The sequence below is a fragment of the Myxocyprinus asiaticus genome, chromosome 17, assembly GCF_019703515.2.
Source record: "Myxocyprinus asiaticus isolate MX2 ecotype Aquarium Trade chromosome 17, UBuf_Myxa_2, whole genome shotgun sequence".
NCBI classification, from domain to species: Eukaryota; Metazoa; Chordata; class Actinopteri; order Cypriniformes; family Catostomidae; genus Myxocyprinus; species Myxocyprinus asiaticus.
The window spans coordinates 44,010,181-44,033,905 of NC_059360.1; the positions used below are offsets into that span (position 1 = coordinate 44,010,181).

A 23,725-nucleotide genomic window follows, 5' to 3' on the forward strand; every position below is an offset into this window, starting at 1 on the left:
TCTCTGACACATTGCCGTCTCCGGTCGGCCTTATCCCTATCGGGCTTTATCAGCCTTATTAGGGGTCGGGTGTGCGGAATCACGACCCGGCCCCGCCCTCCGCCCTGCTACAAACTGATTAACAACCTTTAACAGTCTTTAAAATTGTATATGTTATTGCTAAAAATAGATTTCCCTTTGAAAGAAAATTAATGGGATTTTTACTTCCAGAACCAAACTGTTGCATTCTATAGCATCACAGGGGCTAGTTTTGCACAACCAAGCACCACTCATATTTTCTTTAAAATTTGAAAAACTTTGCTTCTGAGATGCTTAAAAAAGATATAAACAAGGGTCTTCTGCTTTTATTTTTAAGAAAATGCTGTGTTGCTCATGAAATATTAAGTAGCTTTTCATTTTGAGAATAGAAAAAACAAGTGACCCACTACAGCCACCTCATTCCAGAGCTGATTTACCAAACCTCTGTCTCTCTTTCTGCGTCGGCTACACTTCGCCTGTTTACATAGTGATTTACTTAGCGAGATTGACAGATAATTACATCACCCCAAAGAGTCACACGAACGCAAAAGCAAAAGCAAACAGCCAGTGTGTGAAAAATAATATTTTGACATAGCTGACTGCATTCAACATCTCATAAACATCAATTCATGCTGTCAGGGTAAGCATAATTTACTTTTTCTCCTCTATGGCAGAAATTGCAGCAACAATGTTTTGCATATTCTTAAAGCTGTGCCTATATATTCCTTTTTACTGTTTGGTAAATGCATGGTAACGCAGTTTCTTGTAGACAGCTGTGCAAGCAAAAAAACATTCATGTAGGCCTCTTACAAAAATGCATTATTCGTCCAAACAATCCTGCAAAATATATGATAACAGAGACCAATTTAGATGCGAGCAGTGTTTGACATGGAGTCACCGCCATAATGCTAAGGTGTTGTGGGAGGTGGCTGAGGTAATGCTATTCGGTTGCTAGGTTGTTGCCTACTGGCCCACCCCACCCCCAAGTCTATGTGATATTTGCTAGTTAGCGCTGTGGATTTCTAGAAAGTATAGTCTCATAGCAAACATTTTATGTATCCTAACACACAATTATATGATGAGCTGCATGTATGGGCGTCGAGTTTGCCTTAGAACAGAACCATACCACCAATACCAACAGTCCTGACTGAACTGTGGGACAGTCATAATTTTGATAAATTGATAAGAATCATTTTCACACAATAATATGAAAATAGTTTATGTTTATTTCACTCTTTGTTTTGAAACCACTGTTTTAAACATGTAATAAATAATTTGTAATCTTATAATGGGTTTTCATAGATTAATATTGAAAGTTTGCATCTGGGACAAGGCTAAAACAATAAAATCTATACATAAAAGGCATTTAAAAAGTACCAGAAATAAATGGCGAAGGCCTGGTAAAAAGTTTCCGAATCAGTTTTAATGAGACCCTCATGTAAAAGAAAATAAATTAAAAAAAAAACTGAAATCTGTTCCTTTTGATGAAAATCAACCCCAAGGACAATGAAAGTAGATGAAGTTGGTGGAAAAACAACCAGATATGGTTTAAGTCTCTCTTGCAGTGCAAGTCTATGGGACTTTTTTGTTTGTTTGTTTTTTCCAGTGTACACTTTTTGAGGGAAATCAGCCTGAGAATGGCTTACTTACAGTTCTCTCTGCATATTAAGATGGGATAGGAAAAAGTATTTTAACATAAATATAATCACAATTCACCTTTAAATATTGCATCTAATCTAACTAAAGCCTACTTCTACTGTTCAACTAGTCTATTGTACATCACATGCTAATCTAATAACAGCACTAAAACCGCTGCTTGCACTATCATGCACGATAAAAAGTGCACAACAGTTTGATGACAGGCAGAAAATAGAGACCCTCCACCTCAGGGCACAGTAGATGTGTTTGTTTGTGTGTTCTGGGTGTGTCTAAGCACTCGCTCGCTTTAATAAACATCGTGCCGTGGATGTTTCTAAGCTGAGGCTCTTTGGCGCGGCCTGTAATAGCGGTGAAGCGGGCCTCTCGTGGCTTGAGAGGCCATTACCTGAGCCAGCGTGGTTTTCCAAGCAGGACGCCACTAGCAGCCATGTTTATTCATGACACAAGCAGCGAGACCTGCAAGGTGACTACCTGTCAGTATCTGGCAGCTTCACACGGCTTCCTCTCCCTGATTCCGTCTGATAGATGGGAAAAGCAGGCTGCCGAGTGATCTTGTGTGTGTGTGGGTGCTTGTGTGTGTGTATGTGTGTGTGTGTGTGTAAAGAGAGTGCAATAGGAGGCTGATTCACAGACATTTGGAGAACAGTTTATAATAAGTTATAGCTGTATGGATTTAAGTTGCATGATGTTGACCCACTGAGATAGAGGGACAAAGAGAAGACGGTAGAGTAAATGGTCTGTTGAATGATTAAATGCCCAAATATTAAATACAATATGAAAGCAAAACTGATCCTGTTTACTTTTTAAATAAATGTTCCTGGTCTGTGTTGTGCACTCTTAAGTGCATGTCACTCTAAAGAAAACAGAAACAGTTTGTTTTTGAAATGTTTTATTACAATTTAATAACTTTCTCCGCCTCTGAAATGACTTTTACTTTCTGCTGATGTAATCAAGGCCATGTGGGCGGGGAAAAATAATATTAACAAATAATAACAAAGCCTGCTTTTCACAAACCAATCAAATCCAATAGATAAAATTAAGCCCCGCCCTACATTATTTCCCAAGGAATATTGTTTCAGGGCGCTTAAACACTAAAGAAATCTCTTACGTAGTGTCAATTGTTTTACTTTTTACATTTACCTGAAAACCTTATAATAAGCTGTTTAATGCAGGTGTAGATTTAAAGGCATAGATTTGTTTTAATGGTTGTGATGGTGGAAACATGTTTCTCTGTCATGCCCTAATGTTCACATGAATCATATGACACTGATTTAATGGCAAGTTCCGTTGTGACAACTTGCCCCATTTAGTGTTACAATATGCCCCACTACTGGGGCACGTTGTCACAAAAGGTTAACGTGTGTGTTTTTTTTTCCTGGGCAAGAATGGTGTACATGATCAATAGCTTTAAGTTATGTGGCTAAACAGAAATTGACTTTCAAAAATCAAACCTGCCCTGAGAAATATTCAGTGTAGAAAAAGTGTGACAACTAGCCCCAGTCACCTCTATATACATACAGAGACATCCAAAAGCAAAAACACAGACACAATACATAAATGTCTAAAAGTTTACTTTGTACTCCTGAATATGCATTTCATTTGTATATACAGGAAAGTTTCTGTGCTACAGCAGGAGTCACTTTATCACACAAAACAACAGGCAAAGCAGACAAACGGAGCGTTCCTCCAGGTAATAGAGTCTCAGCCAATGCCGCGGTCAGAACCGCCCCGCTCTGACGACTCCATGCCTTTTTAATCTTATCTTGTTAATATTTTAGAAAAAGCTTACAGGCATATGAATCAATTAATTATAGCTGGTATGTGGCTCATGAATAGTGCACATGGTCTGTGCCAAATACACATGTCAATCACAGCTCCGCAACAGCTGGGTAATTACCGCCGTCCACATCTAAAGAAGGCTGCAACGCCATACTCAAAGAATGTTGTTGCTCCAGGCACCCAAATTACAGATTACATGGACCTGGATGAACTTAATTTGACTTTGATCTGAATTTTTCTGACGAAAGAAAAATAAAACATTAAATTAAAAGTTCTCAGGGCCTCCTTCGTGTTGGACAGAGAGATATTATTTTTTTATGCTAATGTTTTTCTCAAGACAGCCAGGCGTGGGGTAAAAGTTGGTTAAGTGGAACATGAAGCTCATAAATAGACGTTTATGACAATAAATCGTTCATGTATGTTTTTCAAGCAGTCTCGGGTATGTTTGTTAGGAAAATGCTAAGTGTGCAATAGCCTGCGATGCTAAGGGCTATCTAATATATTTTCTGCCTCATTATCCAAAGAGAATCCACACAAGATCAGAAACAGAAGTTTTAACCACTTTTTTAAGCAAGTTTGTGAGAGATTGTAACTTGTGTAGTTTGTCGTGTGTACATTTTTTATGTATGCCAAGCACTAAATGCTAAATGTACTCTCCTGTCACATTCTGCATCTTTATTTTATTGTGGTTTTTTTGGTCTTAGCTAAACTTAGGCTAACTTGCTGTTCAGCTGATCTAGCTTCACTTGTCTGGTCAAGCTGGTGTTTAGTTGGTTTAGCTTATCAACCAGCTTGTCTCCTAACAAGTGCCCAAAACCCATCTAAAACCATCAAAACATACCAGCCTAACCAGTTTAGCCATAGCAGCTAGCCAATTTAGGCTAGTTTAAGCAGAGATTATTTAGCAGAGACGGGCCACTTCTATTAAAATTAATGGGAGAAATTGGAACGCCCAACTACAGCCAACGGTCAACGGATGTAGAAAGGAAGTGCTGCCTTACAGGTGAAAGAGTAAATCACCTTTTAGATACAGACATCGCTTGTCAATCAACTCAACAACATGCATGCGCATTAGCTATACAAGCCGAGAAAATTTTGTTTTTTAGCGTAATCTGAGGTAAATAAGCACAATTTATGATACTACTGTTGTCTGATGTTACTGCTGATTTGAAATATGTCCTTTGATCGTAATCTTGACCAACCATTTAGGAGATTTCAGTGTTTTCCCATTCAAGTAGACAGGAGATGCACTAGCATGATTGGAAATAGTCTCCAAAGAGAGTTCCAAAGATGGCCGACAGTGACTGACTTGCTAGAAAGACTTTGGTTTAAGCAAAGGTTTTGTTTTGTTTTTTAAGCAGTTAAACAAGCCATAGCTGGTTTTGCTGGTTATAGCTTGTATCTCAGCCTGGTCAAGCTGTTTAGCTAGTCAGCAAGCTGACTGACCCACTAATAAGTGCCCGAAACTTCCCTAAAATCATACAAACAGACCTGGCTAACTGCTGCTAACTACCTTTTGCTAGTTTAAGGTGGGTTTTTTTTCCAAAGGAAAACCAGCCTAAGGTGGTTTGCTGGTTTTAGCTGGACTAGCTGGTATTACAGCCTAGTCAAGCTTGTGTTTAGCTGGCCAGCCATTTGTTTTCTGGTGCCTGATCAGCGAACAAGTGCCCAAAACCCATCTAAAACCATCAAAACATACCAGACTATGCAGCTTAGCCATATCAGCTAACCACCTTAGCCTAGTTTAAGCAGGGTTTTTTTTATTTTATTTAGGTAAACCAGCCAAAGGTGGTTTTGCTGGCTTTAGCTTGTATCTCATCCTTGTCAAGCTGTTAACTAGTCAGCAAGCTGGTCTCCCAGATTGGACCACTAACAAGTGTCCGAAACTTTTCTAATATCATAAAAACATAACTGCCTAACTGCTGCTAACTACCTTATGCTACCTTTGCTGGTTTTAGCCTGGTCAAGCTTGTGTTTAGCTGGTTTAGCTGGCTAGCCAGTTGATATCTGGTGCCTGACCAGCTAACAAGTGCCCAAAACCCATCTAAAACCATCCAAACATACCAGCCTAACCAACTTAGCCAGAGCAGCTAACCAGCTTAGGCTAGTTTAAACTGGGCTTTTTGTTTTTAGCAGGGAAATCAGCCAAAGATGGTTTTGCTGGTTTAGCTGGTTTCTCAGCCTGGTTAAGCTTGTGTTTAACAAGTCCCCAAAACCCCTGTAAAACCTTACTGGCCTAACTAGCTTTGCTAGACTTGGAGAGCAGCTAACTACCTTAGGCCTGTTTAAGCTAGGCTTTTTTTCAGCAGGGAAACCAATGAAAGGTGGTTTACTGGTTTTAGCTGGTCTAGCTGTTCTCTCAGCCTGGTGTTCAACTGGTTTAGCTGGTCAGCAAGCTCGTCTCCCAGCCTGATCCACTAACAAGTGTCCAAAACCTCTATAAAACCAAAACAATAGACCTGGCTAACCACTGCTAACCACCTTAGGCTAGTTTAAGACCACTTAGCTGGTCTTTCCATCTGGTCAAGCTGGTGTTTAGCTTATGTTTAGCTGGTTTAGCTGTTCTCCTAGCCTGATCCACAGACAAGTGTCCAAAACCTCTCTAAAAACCATTAAAACTGACCAGCCTAATCAGTTTGGCCAGGATGGAAGACTAGCTAACCACTTTGTGCTGGTTTAAGCTGTTTTTTCAGTGAGGCAATGCAGCGTAATTAGTTCAAACCACATCAAAGTGAATTGCCAAAAATATCTTCCCTTAAGTCCAAAAGCCGCAAAATCTGTTCAAGTACTATCGTATCAAGCAAAAAAAAAAGCAGCTCTACTCAGACTAAACATGCAGAAGGTTGCTTTGTGTTTATAGCTCATTCTACATTTACTAAGAAAGAATAAAAAGCAAGAGATGATATCCTTGCTGTGAGTATTTTTGCCGAGTTTATTTGTCCGCAGAAATCTGGCTCAGGAGGGAATTTTGAGCACAGCGGGTCCTAAAACTCTGCTTGTCGTGATAAGTGTGTCTCTAACGGATGAAGCGGGTTTCTACCTACACTCGCTGTCTGTTCCAACTCTCAATTGTGCACGGTGGAACCAATTGATTTGTGCATTGCAGAAATCTGAAGGCAAACCAAACTAGAATTTGTGTTGCAGCGCTGAAGTGTATTCTGACCAAATTTTGCACACAGAAACCTTAAACATCTCTTAATGAATGCATCCCTCTGTGAAATGTTGTGCTTTGATATGCAGAATTTAAGAAATAAAAAAAGTTAAAATGTCTTATAAATCTGACATAACAACAAGGAATGCGCTTTAAAATTTAGAAAACTCACACAGGGTTTCCGCTTTAAAGGAATAGTTCACCAAAAATAAAGACTCTGGCATTATTTACTCACTATCATGCTGTACCAAACCCATATGACTTTCTTTCCTCCATGAAACACAACATTTCTGTTCTACATGTCACTAGGCAATATTGAGACCATGAGAGTTGCGTGCCGCTCGTGCGAGGAGTTTAGGGGTGGGATTAAACCCCTTTTCCACTTTTTCTGTGCAAAATCTGCATTAGTGGGCAACTTGCACTTCACAAAAATGTCACTGGGATTCTAAGAATCTAGCGGAGAGCCAGATAGACAGGGTGCAGACAGGGTCAAGGTTTTCCTGCTGTTCAAATACACCCAGAGAAAGCAAGCAACACCTCCTGCACCTCCTCTGTACTCCTCTCCAGTCCTCTACTCTGGGAAATCTATAACATACATTATTCACACATGCACACAGACAAAGAAACAGGTAGATGAAAAAATGAGAAGAAAGCAGTTAAATAATAGAATGCTGGGAACCTACAAAAAAAGTAGAATTCATATATTTTTCCAATCTGGGTAAAAAAGTAGGTCAGAAAATGAAAAAAAATAATAAATAAATATAAGATAAAAAAAAAAAAACTAACGACAAAGTAATATATACTGCGTGCACACTCATACAATGTTCAAATCATATCACTCCACAAAAGTGTGCATCATTTCAACACCATCTTGTTGCTAGGGTGTTCTGTGTGGTTGCCTTACGGTTGCTTAAGCCCAAAGTATACTTCGGTCAGACGTGAACACTGACCATCTGCGTACAGGACACGTGATGCAAATTTCATCATCAGCAGAGGCGCTAAAAGCAAATTTAATGTTCTCTCAAACAAATGAGGTTTTTAAGGTTAACGTTCTATTGAGTTTTAAATCAACAAAACCTACCTCGCTACCCTAAACCTTAAACCTAAACCTAACTGATAGTGTCATGAAAAGCAAATGTGAGATAGAAAACACAGTTGCTGAAGGAACGATGTCATTTTTTGGTGTTTCTATGACACTTCTGGCTCACATGTTGACTCGTGTTCTGCACCATCAGGACTTCCGCGATACGTTAAAATTAATTTTACAATAATGTAGGTATAGAAACGTATTTATTTTCCTGTTCCTCTCTATTATACCCATAATTTTATTTTATCTCTTCTACTGCATCTACCAATTAAAAAAGCAAATTAATAACAATAATAAATGAAAAGAAAAACAAAATACCCCAAACTTCACTGAAGGGGTAAACTGAACACTAACACAGCTAGCTAATACAAATGTGTTAAACACCCTGTCTTAAAGATGCTGACATTCCCTGCTAATGTGATCCATATTCAGCCCCATTAGCACATTAGGACAGCACAAGTGTGTGTTGTTAGCACCGCGCTGTTACTGTGCTGTGTCCATTTGGCTAATTCTAGCGCTTCCTCTTGGACAGGGTTTAAGCGAGTAAAGTCCATTATAATCGGCAAGGATGGATATAAAGCAGCCTGTAAAGTACTTACAGAGGTCTCAATGTGAGTAACAGTGTAACAACAATTCTCTTACACAACAAAATGAAGTCTAAACAGCATAGTCCTTATGAAGTTTGAGTCTGAATGTTTATATGCATTATATGCCTTCAGGGTTAAAGGTATCAGATACAAGGTAAATTCTTGGACGTCGAAATACACACTTGGGAGATAAACAGAGTGGCCTGTTCTTAATTATTAATCACTGATCATTCTAAAAGACAAGAAATAGCCTTTGCAATGCACTTAACTACTGCAACTACTGTGACACATTTCTGAGTGAAAAAGCATATTTCACAAGAAATAATGCAGGACTTGATTTTAAAATTGAAAATGTTAGGTTATGATATTATTAGTAATGTTTGCAAGACAAGCATCACTAATATAATTGCTCACACTAAGGTTTGAGGGGTTGTAAAACCCCGAACCTTAAGTACACCTTAGTGAGTAACTCATGCAGTATCATTTTTGCTGTGGACATGACTGAAACCTCAAATCGTGTGGCTCATTCATTTGAGCTGTGCTATGACTTGAAACAAGCAATGAAGATCCTATAGACTTACACTGAAAGAGGTACTGGGCCAAATCTAGGGACCAAAATATCATAGACACTTGAGGGTGAACTAATTTTGACTTGGGTCAATAAACAACCACCATAGCTACCACATAACAATGTACAAATGGTTTGTTTCTCATAAAACCTGTCATGAATACGTCTTTTTTCATTTATACATAAATTTATATTTTGCATAAAGAAAATGAAACCTTCATTTAGGACCATTAAGATTTTTTGCATTTTTACATTATTTTTTAGGATGCTTAAGCAAATTTTACCCCACAATTCTCAGTACTCACTGTAATGTGTTTGGATGTTTTACTTGTACTATTCTTATTGTTTTCAATGATGATTCTCATTACCTTAACACAGTAATTTTTACTGTATTACAGTAAAGAGATTCATTTTCTATATTTAAAATATAGTTTCTCATTTATTTTTGTTGATGTTGGAGCAAAATAACCCAAACACCCCTAGGTTTTTTTCTTCAGATTTAATGTTATCTTTAATTCCTTTGTTCTCTGGCCTTTAGGTATCTTTCTAATATAAAAATGCTACTCAAATCTCTCTGGACAGCATCATCACACAAATACTTTAACAGACCATGTTAAATCCACTTCTAGACTCAATAAACGGATACTTTTACTTTCCCTCGATTACAACAGAGGGGTCTCCACACCTCTATGACAGGTACAGGCATCCCTCTGTCATGTATTTAACCTTTTCATGAGTAGGGACTAAAATCCCCTGAAGTGCCCACTGGAGTCAGTTATTTTTGCACGTGACACTGCACAGCCGGTAGAGGTGGGCAGAGTGTAGAGGAGTATTTTTTATTTATTTTATTCAATTTTTTTATTTCTTGTCATAAAAAAATAAAATCAAATATTGTATGTAATTGTGGCAGGGAGGAGGGCGGGGCACAGTAATATAGTAAACGTGAACAAAAGGGTTATGTCTGCTGTACTGTATTTGTTTTATTTATTTCATTTTTATAGATGTCAAAACAAATGAACAAATAATATCAGCAGTCCGGTTTGCCTATATGCACTGTGTGTGTGTGTGTGTGTGTGTGTGTGTGTGTGTGTGTGTGTGTGTGTGTGATAAGTGCTAATGTAAACAGTCTTGGCTGCGTGCATCGGATAATCACGCTTCATCAGCATGTTTTCACTGTGAGTATACGAGTTTCAAACTGTTATCGTGGTGCTTTGGTGACAGTTAGGCTGTTTGTTACATAAAATAAACATATTATGTGTTTGAAAAGACTCTTTGAGTAGCTGTTTGTTTGACAAATGACAACCGCTACTAATGTAAACAAATGGCAACACGCATCGGAGGAAGATTGCATTTGATGTATTGACTGTTCGTATAAGAGCTGTAAACTTTTTATTGTGGTACTTTGGTGACAAGTTGGATGTATGTATACAAAATAAACATATTCTGTGGTTTAAAAGACTGTATGAGTAACTGTTTGATCGAATATAAATTACAGACGCTTGGCCAGTGCAGCCTGTGTCAGTGCAAAAGCCGATTTGAATCTGGCACCTTGTAACGTAACTAGCTGTTGCAGAAACACATATGTGTGATGGTACGTATGAAAGGGTTAAGCATGAAATGCGGCAACCTGCATGCTATGAGGCCGAGCTGCAGCCAACGGAGGCAGCAGCTGAAATGTTTGCATCTCACCTGAAGTATGGAAGTTTCAAGCTGCATAAATAAAATTCCCATGGCAACTAAATGTGGCTGCAGATTAGAGCGAGGAGGATTTATGCCTTTTCTGAGCTGTCATGCCCTACAGATCTTCTTCAAGCAAAGCAGGCCACCTTCCATACATTATATTAACCAGCGGTCTACAGGAATCCCTCTTTTCTCTCTCTCTCTCTCTCTCTCTCTCTCTCTCTCTCTCACTCTCTCTCTCTGGTCAGAATTGAGTCCACACTTTAAAACAACAGGAATCACTTATTTTTCATACATAAACCTCAGATTTACAGTAAAACCAGGGGAAATTGAAAAAAACAGCTGTGCCATTAAAAACTGGCAATGGTACAAATTCTTAGTTGTGTTTGGTAAGGAAACCATGAGTACTCTGCTGAAAAAATACTCTTTTATACCAGTTACTTTGCTGATCTTTACTGGTTTATGATGGTTTAGGATGGTTTAGGATGATTTACTTGGTCTCTCAGTCTGGACAAGCTACTGTTCAGCTGGTTTACTTTCAGAAACCTCTAAAACCATTCAAATAGACTAGCATAAGCTGTGTCCAAGCTGTGAGACCAGTTAACCCCCTAGGCTCAATATTATATACATATCTAGGAACCAGAGTCTTTGAAGTGGCCACTTTTGACTAGGTCCTTATAAGCAACCACAGAGAAACCCATAGAAAACCACCTAACAACCACCCACAACACTCTAGCAACCACATAACAATGTACTTAAAACCATTTGGAACACCTGGCAACCACTCATAACACACTAGCATCATGGCAATGAGTTTTGCACAGGCAAGCACCACTACAAATCTAGTTATGTCTATAGCATTTCTAAAAACACACTTCTGTTTAGTTTTGCTTGTTTTTAAATGCTGATGACCCAAATATGATAAAACAAACCAATTTCCTGTTTACAGACAAAGTATGATGCGCATCGGACGTCAGCAGTGTAGCTTGACCTACTTCATCTATCATATGTCATTTGGTAAAAAATTCCAGCTTTATCAGCCTATGATTTTTTTTTTTTGTCAGCTTTGGCTATCAAATTGAAACTGTCACACATTTGATGCAACTTTTTTTGGTAAACAGCCTGCTTTAGCCCACTTATTAGTCAATTTTGCACCACAGTCAGAAAGCCATTAAAGAGCCGCGTATGTTGACTGTTGGTGGCAGCTCATTCAGATACAGTATACAAGCGTTAAAAGTCACCTAAAACACTGGTGAAGCAAACGTGTTTAGACTGACCTGTTTCTGCCAGTTTGGCTTATATGTTGAAACTATTCAGCTAAATTCACTAAAAGGTGCTTTTTTATTGGTATTAATTGGTAACTTCAATCTAAGTTTGTAAAACTAATGTAAATAATGCAGCACAACATTGCAACAGTATTGTCAGCACAAAGCAAAAAGTGTGGCACATGCCACAGTCTAAACAGTTTAATAGAACAACCACATAAGCCAAAAAGTGAAGGATTAAGGAGTATTATTTTTTGAAGTATAAAAAAAATCTGAGCAATTAAGAAGGTGTCAGATATATTTAAACAGTCATCTGTTTTTAAAGCAAACATCTCTCATGAGCAGGTCCTGAAATTTTTCGCATCGTCTGTGCTGATTTGGGGGAGGGGGTGGGGGGGTGGGGGTCAGCAGAATGGCTTTAAATAATACAACATGGGCCGCCATCTTGGTTGTTTTGGGTTGAATAGATCATATGACTGCGTCACATGACAACAAATACATAATTGTTTTCAAATATCTCAGTTTTCCCTGTCCTCACTACAAAGTGTAAGCGGCATTTTCAAATTTATCCACTAGGGAGAGTGTTTTCGAAAAGCTCAGTTTTCACTGGACAAAAACTCTGTCTTAGTGTGGCAAAACATAGGGAAATTAATGTGTTTTCAAATAAACACTATCACTGTGGACGTGGCTCTAGTCTCATAAAATTATGTTTATATATCTACATTTTTGCAAAATGATTTTTAAGCGGTTCATTGAACATACTGAGGTAGTTTTCTGGTGAAATAAATACTAGATGCGCTTAAACAACAACTTTTTTTCACTTTCTCACAAGTCACAAGTAAAAAGCAGATTATCAGTTCATAAACACTTACTTTTCACCCTGTTCCTAACATAATGCTATCTTATTATATCGCAACACTATTTCACTATTTGTATAGCGCTTCACAACACACATTATTTCAAAGCAGCTTTACAGAAAATTATGTTTCAACAGAAAAAGCTGTAATATAGTATTGTCTTTGAGTCATAATAGTGCAGTTAATAAAAAAAAGAAAAAAAGACATGATTGTAAATAGTGCCTTAAAATAAATTATAGAGAATAATTATATTTATATTTAGACCCCCAGTGAGCAAGTTTAAGGCGACTGTGGCAAGGAACACAAAACTCCATAAGATGTTGGTTAATGGAGAAAAATAACCTTGGGAGAAACCAGGCTCACTGTGGGGGCCAGTTCCCCTCTGGCTAACCAGCATGAAAATAATGCCAATATTAGTTATTTATGTGAAGTACAAATCGAGATTTAAAATGAGTAATCTAAGTAAGTGTTAGGGGCCGATGTTTAAACGAAAAGTGTTTGTATTTCTGTAAGATTAATGACTAAAGTCTTAGAATTTACATTCTTAATTAACTGCAGAAGTGCAAACAGATGCATTGTCTACTGTTATTTGGCTGATATAAGACTGAAATTAATTTATTATCTATGTATTCCATTTTAAGAGTGTAGTCCATCCTTTGACCAAGGTGATGCAGGCAGAGGTCAGTAAGGTGCACTGCAAGCTTGTGGCAGATTAATTTCCAGTGGAGTCCATCTTAAGTCCAAGTTTCAGGCAGTGTCCAGTGAAGTATCCCATGTCTGACAGTTGGTGCTGGCATCAGTTAAATCTCTGTGAAGTTCATCATAGTAGACTGAAGCGATATCTGGCTGGCACAAATTGCAGTTAGTAGTAGTGGGAGTCGGACATCAGGCAGGACCGGAGTCTAACTTGAAATGCAAAAGGACCAAGTCCGGAAGAGAATGCGAGTTGACACATGAGCCAAAAGTGTCATAGAAGCAGCACAAAATGATGTAGTTGCTTAATCTTTTGCGTTTTTCATCTCACATTTCTTTTTATGACACTATCGGTTAGGTTTAAGGTGGGGAGGTAGGTTTTGTTGATTTAAAACTCAATAGATCATTAACCTTAAAAACATCATCTGTTTGGGAGAACATTTAACTCACTTTTAGTGCCACACAGTGGACATTTCAATTCTGAACTGCCGCGATACAAGTAATGAACCACGCGATGTCATTTTGCAAATAATGTCGCAACAGTCATGTAATTTTCATGAGATCAGGCTACTTTTATCTAAATCTTTGGCAAATATATGACAAAATAGTGCAACCCTATGGCTCCCTGTCACTCTAAAGGACATTTTACCAAAAGTATTCTGTTCCAACTGTTTAGTTGAATTCAGTTCTAGTTTAGTCCATCAGGTTTTAGACTGATAGAATATATAATGTGTGTGTGTGTGTATGTACATCTAACGGAGGTGCACGACTCAATCGCTCTGCATGTCTTAATGTTTATGGTGCCAAAGGTCCCAATAAGCCTTGATAAAGGAGAGCAGGTCTCTCTGTGAGCACCAGACTCCGTAACGAGTAGAGACAGGTGTGCGGCAGACCCTTGGTCCCGCTGCGGACCATACTGGCCCCTCACTGGAAAGAGAGGTGGCCATCCCACTCTACACAGCCATTTATCTCAATTTCAGTCTGCCTGGCATTCCCAAATCAAACAGCACTTAAACTAAACAACCCTGCTGGAATTCATCAGCCTGAGATCCATAAGCACACCTCACAGTGACCAAACCAGACAGCCACTGCATCTGTTGTACAGTATCACTTAAAGTACCTAATTAAAATTAGACTTTAAGAAAAAAGATGTATAAAATGAGTATAACTAAAATGATTGACTTTAGTGTATGTTCAAAAGTGTGAGGAGATAATTAATTAATATCTTATGGGATTTTTTTTTTTTTTTTCATAAATACAAAGAGTTCACTATGTGTATTTTTTTTTTATAGAGAAAATTGGTACTAGTGTTTCATGTGCTGCTTTCCAGCAGCAGTGCTTTGCCACTACTAAATCAACAGCGCCGCTATTGAATCCACTACAAAATAAATTCTTTTGAAAAAACATTTTTTTTTCAGAGTTGCGATCATGCGATCAAAATTAAATGCAATGGAATAAAAGGTTCCTGTATTGCATAAGCTCGCGGGCTCCATGCAAAAACACAGCGTGACCAGTGTAGTCCGATTCAAATGACTCTTTTGATCCCATTCTTTTAATGAATAGTTCACAAACTCCTGAGTTACCGGTTTGAATTCAGACTCTGAATCAGATGAAATCTTCACTGAATGACTCACGGAATCAGTCGGAGCAGTTACTGAATAACATTTTTAGGTTTTCCTTACTTTCAGAAACAAAGCAAGAGCTATTCATTACTGTCGGATTGTTTATGAAACACATAGTTTAAAAAAATATTTTGAACTACTATACAATGTATATACTTCTACCAAATGGAGCCTAAAAGCTTAGCATAAAACAGCATAATGCGGTGGTCCCATTGACATTCTATGGGCGGTACTGTCGTAAAACGCTAGTTGACTGTTACGCTCTCTCCTATGATAGAGCCGCAGAGGTTGTTATCTCATTAAATAAAATAACCTCTGACAGCACTTCCCTGTCAGTGATAAAATGATGGAGAAAGGAGCTCATAGTGTTATTTGATGTACAAAACAAGCCCAGATGGGCCTTGTGATAAAAATCAAGTATTTTTCAGCCTATGTAAGCTGCATTTTAATTACCACAGAAGCACACCAAATCTTAACTATCACCAAAACCCAGAATGAGAGGTGTTTGTTTGCAAGTGCTTTTCATGGTGAGTTCAAAGCGGCGCTCGACACTGGTGTTGACACTCTGACACGAATCATGAACGCAGCTTCACGATTGCTGTAGGAAGGCGGAGAGTCACAGTCTGCCGGCAGATTAATATTGTGGATGATGAGAGTTTAAGAGATTTAATGCCCAATGCAATGAATATGCAACCTATGTGGGGACTAGTTCTTTCAATTAGTCAATCTCCCACTTAGACTTTGGGAAACGTTTAATGTTGTGTGAATTGGTGATATTTTAGTGCATTTCTATCTTTATATTCCTTGAATACAAGAGGAGAATTGTTGAATTCTTTTTCAATTTCTCACACAAGTCATTTGGACTATTTTTAAGGTGTTATTCATCACTTTTGGACAAAAACAACTGCATAACATAAGGCTTAGTAAATAATTACTAAATTGTTATTTAGTAATTAACTAATTCTTTAATTCTAAAGCCTACTTTATATGATGGAAGAAGCCAAACTCTTTTCTCCTGCACAAACTAACCAGTTTAGGGGGCAGTGGTGGCACAGCAGTTAAGCCTCTGGGTTACTGATCAGAAGGTCAGGGGTTCAAGCCCCAGCACCACCAAGATGCCACTGTTGGGCCCTTGAGCAAGGCCCTTGACCCTATCTGCTCCAGGGATGCCGTATCATGGCTGACCCTGCACTCTGACCCCAGCTTGGCTGGGATATGTGAAAAAAAGAATTTCACTGTATATGTGTGATAATAAAATTATAAATTATAATTATTATAACCACCTTACACTGCAAATAAAAATAAAAAATAAGAAAGTAATAGTAGTAGTAATAATAATAATAATAATTTTCTTACTAAGTATTTTAGTTTTGTTTTCTAGTAAAAATATTTGAACAATATAAATATACATTTACTCAAGGAGCAATTTTTCAAATAAATTTAACAAAATGTAAGAAAAAAGAAAACTTGTTTTACCTTGAAATTAAGTTTATTTTTCTTACCCCATTGGCAAATCAATAATAAATCAATAGTGTCACATCCAAACCACATCGACGATAAGTTTTAACCAATCATCAACACTCTTCAATTAGCCGAGTTCTCCTAGGTGAAGAATTTCAATTAACAGGAAAAATATCACTTAACTAACACCTTAACAACAAAAATGTCAGTGCATTTCTAGCCAAACTACATGAAACCTGTACGTATAAGTTAAACTGCAGAAAATGATTTTCAAGACATGTATTTTTGTCTAGTTTTCCGGTAAAAATATCTAAACATTCTTAAAACGTGATTTATTTACTTGACAAGCAAACTGGCAGAAGATTTTAAGTCTTGTTTTGAGATAAATCTAATCAAATTTAGTGAGATTTATGCTTAAAACAAGAAAAAAAAAATGTTTAGCAATGGGGTAAGAAAAATTTGAACATAATTCAAAGGGAAAACAAGTTTATTTTGCTTACCCCATTGGCAGATTTGTAATTTTTTTCTTGTTTTAAGTCTAAAGTTCACAAAATTTTGTCAGATTTATCTTAAAACAAGACTTTATATCTTATACCATTTTGCTTGACGAGCAAATAAATCACGTTTTAAGAATGTTTAGAGAATTTTACAGGAAAACAAGACAAAAATACTTGTCTTGAAAATCATTTTTTGCAGTGTAACTTTAAAAGTCAGAGTTAGAGCAAAAAAATGGTCACGAAAAACTACATTACGTCTGTTTTGGGTGCAATAAACCTCAACTAAGGTTATCAGTGGGCTTCAATGATACAAAAAAATGCCAACAAAAGAGTGGAATATGGCCTATTTAAATAATTCCCAGGCTTTTTAAGCATGTGCCTCTTTAATGGACAGTGAGGGCATCGGATGCCAATCTGTTGGCGTGGTGATGGTGTTGGCATTGTGCTTTTGTTCGCTGGAACGCTTTCAAAGGGGAATAAAAAGGTGAAAATCTATTTAGTGGCTTTACGCCATACCTAAAGCATCAAAGCGTGAACAGAAAGCTCATGTGCCCGTGTGTGCGTGTGTGTATTCGAAAAGAGAGACATAAATAGAGAAAGAAAACAATGATGACAGGAAAGGCAGGTCTCGAGTTATGCATACTGGCAGGTAGTGTTTCAGAAGCCGAGGGTGGTTGTACTAATAGTTCTAAATACACCCCATGATGAGCTATTAGACGAGGCTTTTTGTGAATGTGATAAATAAATCCTCTTTAGTCAGTGTGACAGTAATCCCAGCGCCCCTGTGCCTCCATTTCTTACCAATCCATCAAGCGGCGCCCGCACATAATCAGCGCAGCATATATCTCAAATGCGTTTGCGTATGCTACAAAGACTTTCTCAAACACACTTCGTTTAGAGGACTCTGCATATCTTGGGAAACTTTGCGCCAGTCGTGGTCTCGGAGGAATACGTGAAACTCCACTTCCCACGATGCCTTGTTTTATCTTCACAGGTTTGAAATCAGCAAGGGGCTTCCGACACAATAAAGGGCACTTCTAGAAAGGGGCATCATTTATCAGAGCTATAAGCTATACGGTTTGCCTTATTAAGCCTATTACATATTGGATTTCTGTTGCTGTGGCATAATTTATTTGAGCTGCTGTTGCTCAGAAGCAATAATACTTGTTTTTGATCAATTAAGTATGTGCTTGTGAAATGTGAGGGGAAATACTCACTCTCGGTTTTCTCGCTGCACTTAAAAAACACAATGTTGCTCGACCTAAGACCAGTTTCTTTCTAACAATAGAAAGAAAACACATCCATGTGGCAAATCTCTGTTGTGGATATTGAAAACGTTGGTATATTTTACAATTCAAGGCTAGTAGTTGACAAAAAAATCACTATAGTAGCAGTAATGTCTGCCAAAATAGCATAGTTACTATAGTTATTGTTGCTACTGTAAAATAATAATAAATTATTATGGCACCTTTTTAAATCAATGATAAAATCTTAAGTTAAGTTAAAAGTCTATTTCGGTTCATTTATTTTTTTGGTGGCAGTTGAGGCTAATACCAAAGCTGTGTTCACATCGTGTCTGAAAATAGCATTAGAAATGTTAAAGGGATAGTTCACCCAAAAATAAAAATTCAGTAATTGTTTACTCACCCCTATATTGTTATAACCCTAAATTACTTTCATTTTCATAAAAACAAAGGGAGAAATTGTGAAAAAAAAAATGTGTGATGTCATAAAGTGGCAGTTTATGGTGACCACCTCTTCAAGCTTCAAAAGAGCACAAAAGTATAATTCAGAAGTCTAATAAATTATTCCATGAGACTCATGATTGTTATGAAAGCATACGATAAGGTTTGGTGAGAAACAAACCAAAATCAAATGTATTATTTAGTGAAAATGTTCACTGACTGTTGAACTCCTGTGCGCAGTTCACGCAGCCCCCTAATGACATTGGGGCGTTCAAGCAAAAACTTGTATTGCTTATCTAAAAACAGGTCCTCCACAGCGACAGCAACAGCAGAACACACGCAGCTGCACACAAAAGTAACAGGAGTTAACTGCGAGATGCCAAAAATAGAAAACAAGCTATCGATAGAATGTACTGTCACTCGTCAATGCTGGTAAGGACAAAATCTGATTACTATAGAGAATATAGCTTTTATCGTGTGTCGTTTTCTGTCAGGTTAGGACACGGTGTGACTGTGGCTGCCTGTAGCCTCCTCTATGTTTCTGTTTGATTTCCAAGTACTCCGTTCAAAAAATTAAGGCTGGGCATAGAAATGCATCAATTCTTCGACTACAAACTCTTCAGACATGTTTAGTAAGTTCTGTTCTCTGTTTTGTGTGCGGCTGCGTTGAGTTCTGCTGTCACTATCGCTGTGGAGGACCTTTTTTTAGATAAACAAAATAAGCTTTCACTTGAACACCCCAATGTCACGAGGGGGCTGTGTGTCAGTGAACTTTTTAACTAAATAATACAATAGATTTCAGTTTGTTTCTCACCAAACCTTATCGTATGCTTTCATAACAATCATGAGTCTCATGGAATAATTTATTAGACTTCAGAATTATACTTTTGCGTTCTTTTGAAGTTTGAAGAGGTGGTCACCATAAATTGCCACAAACTGCCAACAAAATATTTTCACAAATTCCCCCTTTGTGTTAAGAAATAGAAAGTCATATAGGATTATAACAACATAGGGGTGAGTAAAAAATTACAAACTTTTCATTTTTCGGCGAACTGATCCTTTAATTATGAAACTCTAGATTCTACTCTGTGTTATTCACATCCTCAGACTCAGAAAGGATTTGTTCTATAGAAGCACTTTGTGTTCGAGTTTGTCATAATGACAGCAAAATGCTTTATTACCAGTGTAGGGCAGCAGGTAACTAAAAGTAGCAACGCTACTAACTTACCTACTTTTCAGTTGTTTTCAGTAGCACTAAAGTAGCTTAGCTTTTTTCACAATAGTGTAGCTTTTCTTGTAACGAGCTACAATTTCCAACGAGTAGCGATGTATCGTCACAATGCTACTTTTTCTAAACAGCTTGACTTTCTTATGTAACACTGGAAAATCCAAATCATTGAAGTGAATCGGTTCTTTCGGACCTTTCAGAAATAGCTCACATGAATGTTTCACTTATTCACTTGAACTCCGTGTAGACTTAAAGGGACTTTCCCTTCTTTTTTGATGTGAAATATTATTTATGTTATTAAGTATGAATATACGGTATGTTCAATTTAATGTTGTCCTCTTATTTGTTTAACTCTTATGAAAATTAACAATGGTTTTACTATAGTAATATTGTTGTAACTATGACTGTAGTAACCATAGTATATTTCAGCCTGGTCTTATGAACATTATATGACTGTTGCAACATTTTTGCAAAATAAAATTACGTACTTCATTACACGTTTAGCTACAGTTTCCTAGTGAAATTTCCAACAGGGGGCGACAAAGGCGAGTGAAATGGTGTCGTAATCCGACAAGGTTTTTCAGAATTCGGCATGTAAATGTCAGTTTGTAAAAATATATTTATAGTAACATTCATTCTATGAGACTAGGGGGCAGATTCACTAAACAGTTGCACCATTTTTGCGTTTGGTATTTCAGCGCAAATACCTGCGTCTTATTCACTAACCACCCGCAATCATGTTTAGCGGGGCACAATCAGCACTGAAATTGCGTTGCATCTTCAATATTTAAATGAAGACACTGTCATTACTTTCCGTGCAAACACGCCTCCTTTCTATATAAATTAGGCTCATTAAAGATTGCGCTTCATTCGCAAAACTCAATTTACATCGCACAATTACTGCCTAATGAAAGTAGGCGGTAAAAGGAATTTTATTTAAAAGAGACGTTTGTGAACATTTTCAAATGATAATTTCAGCAGTAATTAATCAAATAATCATCAAATGATGTTGAAGAGTGTTATAACCTGGCATATCCAGATGCGTGGTGTCGTCAAGCACACATTCTGCATGTTTAAAAGATGATTCAGGTGTCTGAATCAAACTGATGCTGTTCTGTCCCGGCAGGGTGGGTCAAATACGGTGGTCTGTGGCATCCTCGGCTATATTGTGCTCTGAATCGGACCGCTAGATCAGAATTGCACATGCAAATTTTGTACAGCAGATATTTTGTGGGCGCATTTCTGCATAATTCCTTTAGTGAATCGGGCACTAAAGGAGCGCTGTTAGCTCGCACAAAAACACTGCGATTTTAGCAGGTGCAATTCATTCATAGTGAATCTGCCCCTAGGTTGGTCAATTTTATGGTTACTCTGGTTTTAATACTAATTTAATTGTTAAACTATGGTATTGTAGTAATACAACTTCCCCAACATTGTGTATTATTACATACATTTACCTTTTGCCAAATATTGAAGAACAAGATAAAGTAATTTATTATAGCCAGGCAACACTTGCTATTTTAAAATTAAATAATAAACAGAAATATGTGTAGAAGTGGCTTCCCAGCTACCTTTGAGTGTTTAAGCCACTGCCATTTTGTTTGTTTTTGTTTGATGTCAAAACGGTCAAGAGAGGTTGGAACGTTCATAAAATTCAGAATTTTCAGTTTTTAAGTCGGAAACTGTTATTAAATATTACAATAATTCTGACATTATATGAATATATAACAAGTTACCACAGTTTTACAGAAGTAACAATAAATGTAGTTACAATGATATTCTGGCAGAAACTACAGTTACTAGTCACAGTTTCTGTCAGGTAGAGCAAGGACAGTGTTATTAAAACTTTGGTGGAATGCAGGGCAAATACATTTTGGAAGACTCATGGAAAAGTTGGGAAATCTTGTACAGTTTTACCTACAACATATTTCAGAGTGATATCTTGTCACTGTCAGTGGGGTGGAAAATGACTTGGTAATTATATATTCTTAATTGATTCTGCACAAATGAACCTCTTATGCATTTATGATGAAGGAATACATGTTAAATTCAGAAACTAAATAATTTAAGATGTTTTGGAACAATATGTATTGTGAAATACATCTCATCTGTGATCTCTATTGGGACATGGGAGAAGGGATGGATTACCATGGCGATGAGGTATGTTGTTGCCCTCCAAGGTGGAGTGTCTTGGGCCTAGTGGCAGAACAGGAGCTGGCATTAGCAGACCTCTCCCAGTACGGCTCGCTGTGGAAAAACGTGGAAAAGCTCTTAACGGCCGTAATGCAGGAGACATCAGCCCCTGACCCATCCCAAACATCCCATAACAACCACACACTATCAACAATTATGAGTACAACTTTGATGAGTCAAACATTTTTTTTTTAAAGTAAATCCAGTACATTTGATAATGTAATAAAGAAATATATGGATTGAGATGTTCCAATGGCACATGGCAAAATAAGTAAATAACACATTTAAATAGTAAAATGTCTTATGAAATAATGGCTCAGATCTGATGTAATACTACAAGAGTAATATTATGGGGAAAAAAGCAGTTGGGAATGAACCTACATGAAGAAACTTTGGAATTCTCAAAAGCCAATAAATGGTATAAGCCGATAAAGTGTTTATTTATAAAATGAATAAGACATCAGTGAATTTTCTTTTATTCTTTTATGAGGTTAGAAACCAGTATAAGAAATATTTAAACTAGATAATGTTATTTTATTGAAAAGTTTCTTTTGGAAAGACAAGATTCTATTGAATTTGATTCACTCCTCAAGAAAAATGGTATTTGCACTTATAAAACATTTGCGATTAATTCGGACTGATGCGTTACAAGCTGTACATCTCTCACATTCAATCATTGCAAATCTCTGGATATAATGTTGAATATTTATTAAATGACGGAGTTCAGGCATGAAACACTGAATGCCGCAAACTGATAGGTTCTTTGAACTTGTTAACTGTTAGCCAATCAGCTTGCTCACATGTGATACGTCAAGCTCACATGGTGTAAGCTGATAGGTCCTTTGAGCAGGCCAAGGCACATGTAGCTAGCATACACACGGTTTGCAAGGCTTTTCGGAGCAGCAGCAGTACACAAGTCTTGGCGGTAGATCTGCTTGTTTTGGGGGGTTTTGTTTTTTGTGTTATGCGTTTGTGAAGCTTGGGGATTCTGTTTATGTCTAATTATGCAGCAGCATGCCAACATGCTTAACTCAGTATGTCTATGTTCTAGCAGTAGCAAGTCTCAGTACTTGCTCTTCTGCAGCAGCAACAGTGTAGCAGATCTAGTACGCCAAAACCAATATCTGTCATACCCATATTAACATGCTAAATCTTTCAAAGAGTTGTCATGACTGAACTGATGTTAAAAATGTAGTATTTATTTTTCAAAACAAAACAAATTTTCAGAGGTATTGATTCAAGGCAAAACGATTGGCTCGTCTCCACCGTGATGCGCTACAGATGACGGGTGGCGTTCTAATTGCTCGGTGTAAACACTCTCGTTCACACATTTATCTGCGGCACTCGAACGCTAAAGAGCTTTTATTCATTAAGGGCTCTTCATGATTGCTGTTAAACACCGGAGGTAGCTGGAGGATGAATGGGGGGAATTGAAAGGCGAGGTTTTAACAGCAAAGGACTGATATCAGACGGGTGCGAGAGTCACCGTGTTTCTCTCTCTATCTCTGCTAGATTGATGCCTTGCAATTTACAAACTTTTGCAGGCCACAATTCATTTGGCACAATAAATTCCCAGCAGGTATGGAGAGTGATGCCATTCCACCGCCACTGAATGAAAACATCTACACATACAACGCTCCAACACACACACAAACACACACATAAAGCACTATGTCTCCACGGCCCAATGTAGGC

At 37.6% G+C, this 23,725-nt stretch overlaps 1 protein-coding gene across 3 annotated transcripts in view; it reads right to left on the reverse strand.

Annotated features, from left to right (window-relative positions):
• Positions 1–23,725, reverse strand: part of LOC127455490 (neuronal PAS domain-containing protein 3-like) — a 425,888-nt gene that overhangs the window by 304,744 nt on the left and 97,419 nt on the right. For 2 of the 3 annotated variants that reach the window (XM_051723438.1, XM_051723437.1), the window contains exon 2: positions 21,986–22,084. The exons of the other annotated variant lie outside the window; for it this stretch is intronic. In XM_051723438.1, the coding sequence (XP_051579398.1) occupies positions 21,986–22,084 (99 nt within the window). The remainder of the gene's footprint in view (positions 1–21,985; positions 22,085–23,725) is intronic. 3 annotated transcript variants of the gene reach the window in all.